The sequence below is a fragment of the Engraulis encrasicolus genome, chromosome 18, assembly GCF_034702125.1.
Source record: "Engraulis encrasicolus isolate BLACKSEA-1 chromosome 18, IST_EnEncr_1.0, whole genome shotgun sequence".
NCBI lineage: Eukaryota > Metazoa > Chordata > Actinopteri > Clupeiformes > Engraulidae > Engraulis > Engraulis encrasicolus.
This window is the reverse complement of record NC_085874.1, coordinates 31500497-31504819: the sequence shown is the minus strand read 5'-3', so window position 1 is coordinate 31504819 and position 4323 is coordinate 31500497. Positions and strand designations below refer to the sequence as shown.

The window sequence follows — 4323 nt, the reverse complement described above, 5'->3', positions numbered from 1 at the left end:
CCAAATTCCGCCCACTTCACTGATCACTTCACTGAAAACGTGATAATATCACTCTTTCAAATAGCCTACTATTTAATTATGCTCTCGTATATTTTTGGATAGCGGCAACTGTGTAGATGAGGTAATGAGCAATATTAGCTAACATTGGTAGGCCTAGTCCTTTCTATCGTAATTTGGCGATAACGTCCATGTCCAAAATCTAGCTTCAGCACAATTCTCTGGCGAAAGGCTCCCAATTCCGCCCGCTTGATTTCAGGTCACGTTACTGTTTATTATTCATTCATGCTGTTGTGTTGATTTGGTTCACACGTGTAGTCCTGGCTTTACCGATACAGGAACTGTGGAAACGGTTGAATACTTTTGGTCCTAAAGTGAAACAGGGAAGCGGCCAGGGCGAGTTTATAGCCAGAATGTCGTTGTGAAATTAAAGTTCCATCTGCCGTTACGACACCCTTCATTACAATGCTGTTTATGGCCGTTTGACTCGGTTTTAAATGTCATCACCGTTTCAAATATTAAGCATACAAACTCCGTATCATGTCGATATCCATTCCTGACTTAAATAGTGGATACATAATTAACTATATATAAGTAGGCGGGCGGAATTGGGGAACGGAAACGGTTGAATAGCCTACTTTTGATCCTAAAGTGAAACAGGGAAGCGGCCAGGGCGAGTTTATAGCCAGAATGTCGTCGTGAAATTAAAGTTCCATCTGCCGTTACGACACCCTTCATTACAATGCTGTTTATGGCCGTTTGACTCGGTTTTAAATGTCATCACCGTTTCAAATATTAAGCATACAAACTCCGTATCATGTCGATATCCATTCCTGACTTAGGCGACTTGGTGTCACCGTCACCAACAATCCACCCGTCATTGATAAGCGCTGCATGCTGCGCACAGGCTATCATCTTACACTTCATTATTATTGTGTTGGTGGATAGGTGGATAGATAGAGCTTAATCTTAATTCTTTTCTCCCAATAATGATACAAACAGTAATAACTTGATACAGAATGCCAGTTTGGGAGGAACAGTTGAATTATAGCCCCTACATGACTAGATCAAAAAATGGGAGGAAAAAAAAAAAAAAACCCGGGATTTCCCGGGATTCCCGGGAAATGGGTCGTCCTATCCCGGGATTTGATTCATGCCATTTTCGGGAAAAATATTAAACCCTATTGCACAGACACACATACACATGCACTGTTACACATGCACACACGTCCACACGTGATGTAGAGAGAGAGAGAGAAGAGAGAAAAGAAATTCAGAGAGAAATCCAGTCTTGCTGCTGGCTGTCCTTCTGATCTTTGCCTAAGCACCTACAACCACTGTCCTGGACCTGCATGATGAAAAGCCCTTGAATCTTTGAGACACACTTGTACATACACACAGGTAAGTGGAAAGGGCATCAGAGTTTTATAGCCCAAAGGTTGCCGGTTTGACTCCTGACCCACCAGGTTGGTGAGGGGAGTAATTAACCAGTGCTCTCCCCCATCCTCCTCCATGACTGAGGTACCCTGAGCATGGTACCATCCCGCCGCACTGCTCCCTTGGGGCGCCATTTGGGGCTGCTTTCTTGCACGGGTGGTGAGGTATAAAATGGAATTTCGTTGTATGCAATGTGCAGTGAACTCTTGTGTGCTGTGGAGTGCTGTGTCACAATGACAATGGGAGTTTCCCAGGTTGGTGCTTTAGGCTTTATACAGTACCACTGTAACACTGAGCCAATATCTACCATTTCCATTTGCTCACACTCTCTTTTTAGTGTGTGTGTGTGTGTGTGTGTGTGTGTGTGTGTGTGTGTGTGTGTGTGTGTGTGTGTGTGTGTGTGTGTGTGTGTGTGTGTGTGTGTGTGTGTGTGTGTGTGTGTGTGAGTGTGACAGAGAGGGAAAGGGGTCCAATCTCATTTGAATGCATTAACAGTCGCACCTGTTGCTCTTCTTTTCCATCAGGAACTGTAGTAAACCTCCTACTTTCCCTCCATATGGGTAGGCTACTGTATCAGGAAATAAAACCCATAAGGCACAGGACCAGGACGAGCCCAATTAATTCTCTCTCTCTCTCTCTCTCTCTCTCTCTCTCTCTCTCTCTCTCTCTCTGTATGTGACATACGACTCGCGCGACTGTGGCTGGCTCCCGCAGACCAGGTTGTGTTTTTAACTGCGGTGTGCGCAAGAGCTTAGAATTCCTCGGGGCGATCATGTTGCCACTCGATTCATACACACGCAACACGATGCCGACCACCACGCCTATCAAAGTCAATGTTTTCACTCCCCAGCCAGCGCTATTAATGGCACAGGGGGTTGTCTCCAGGTACCACTTGGTCCCCGGCTAGGGAGGGGGGGGGGAAGCCGGGGCAGCAGTGTGTCTCCCAGTGCGCCTTTTGCCGCGACCCAACTGTGGTGGCACAGAATGGATGGAAACAGCTATCGACGAACCTGCCTTTTCGTGTCTTCTAAAACTCTACAACTTTGTAGAGTCAGCATGTGCAGTCAGTAGTTCCTATATTCATCTCGTCAACAACATCCCCTGTGAGGACAGGACACTACTTCTAACTGGGATCCAGAAAAAAAAATCCCAGGCACAACTGCTGAACTGTTGGAGCTAAGACAGAAGGACAGTTGCTTTCTGGCGCTGTCATTAGAGTGCACGCGCTGCCAGGTCATTTGCATGAGCTACTGTCTGCATGAGAACGTTAATTCTGTTCCGCCATTCAACCAGGAGTTACAGTGAACAGATCTAATCTCTCCTTGAAATAGTGGTAAGCCATGAGACTGACTGTTACTGTATGCCGTGGTTTCGTTTAAACAGAGTAGAGTTTGGGGAATGACACAATTTCAGTAGCCTAGCCTACAACAAAACTCTTCAACTTCTTCAGAAAACGGTTATGACAAAAACTTAACAAAAGCAGTCTAATCGTTTAAACACAATGTCTGATGGTAGGCTACAGTAGGCCTACTTCTAAAAGACTGACAACTGAATGGATAGGCATGTGGGCCCGTCTTGTGTTGGTTGCTGGTTGGTGTTGTGTTGGTTGTCCTTCACCGGACGTAGAATAATATGCAAACACCCCAACTGCCCAGCCAATGTGAGTTAAACATTTACCACGTTTCCACAACCCCACCAACGTCTGCAGAAGAATACAGCTATAGCAAGTCAGTTTCGCTTGGGGGAAAGAGCTGTTAGCTTCAAATAAACATGCATGTCGGCCTACACTGACAGGTCAAACATCATAGCCCCCCATAAAGTAGGCTACCTTACATGAAGATATTTCGTTTGCTGGACGTTGTAGCCTACAGAGGAGCCTTACAAAAAGACGACTCAATTAGGCCTACAAACCGGTATAATACTACTACTACTACTACTACTACTAATAATAATAATAATAATAATAATAATAATAATAACAACAATAATAATAATAATAATGCACCCATGGTGATCATTACCATCATCATCATCATCATCATCATCATCATCATCATCATCATCATCATCATCATCATCATCATCCAAATAAAACATCTAGTTGTTCTTCATAACTTCATTGCTCAGATATTGTCAGCAGGACACTCTCGACTTTCAAAGCACACTTGTTACAAAAACAGACAAAGTTGAACTTGAAGCCTACTCACATCATCCCATTTCATGAATTTGCTCCCTGCCTTTAGACTCTCGGACACCGACACAGGCTTCAGCTGCAGCGCGTGGACACCGGGCTGTGCTCCTGCCATTTCCACACAAAAAAAAACGCTTTCCTCTTCGATAAACCGGGGAGAAAGTGTGTCCACCTTTCAGCGAACACTGACTCTAAACACAGTAGAACTCCCTTTCTCAACGAGAGAAGCCAGCACGGGCTCTAGCGCGAACACATCACTGGCACCGAAGCCCCATCCCGAGCGGAGAACGAGCTCTGCGCTGCGCTGCGGCGGCTACCAGTCAAAGGGGAGCTGGTGGGGTAGTTGACGACTGAGGGGAAGAGAGGACGACAAGTGAATAACACCACACGCCCACCACTGGCTGGCTCTCTCTCTCTCCACATAACTCTACCGCACGGGCTGGACGTCTTCCGGACGGTCCTCTTGTAGGCTACCTCAGCGCGGCAATCTAGCACCTCCGTGTGGCCGTGGTAATTCAACTGCACCAGTAGGTCTACTACTGCAAACTGTTATGCAACTGTCCTCGTGTTGCAGGTATTGCACCCCATTACTGTAGTACAATAACAGTTTTTATTTTATTTTTTATATTTTTTTTATTGGGGGAGGGGGGGCGTGATTCACACGATAGCCTGCACCGCCTTGGGTCGGGTGTACATCG

General features: G+C 45.8%; 1 protein-coding gene across 1 annotated transcript in view; it reads right to left on the bottom strand.

The window, feature by feature from the left end:
- Window positions 1-4006, bottom strand: part of LOC134469271 (1-phosphatidylinositol 4,5-bisphosphate phosphodiesterase beta-1-like) — a 229197-nt gene extending 225191 nt beyond the window's left edge. The window contains exon 1 of the mRNA XM_063223432.1: window positions 3642-4006. Coding sequence (XP_063079502.1) covers window positions 3642-3740 — 99 coding nt within the window. The 5' untranslated portion in view covers window positions 3741-4006. The remainder of the gene's footprint in view (window positions 1-3641) is intronic.
- Between the last annotated feature and the right edge of the window lie 317 nt (window positions 4007-4323).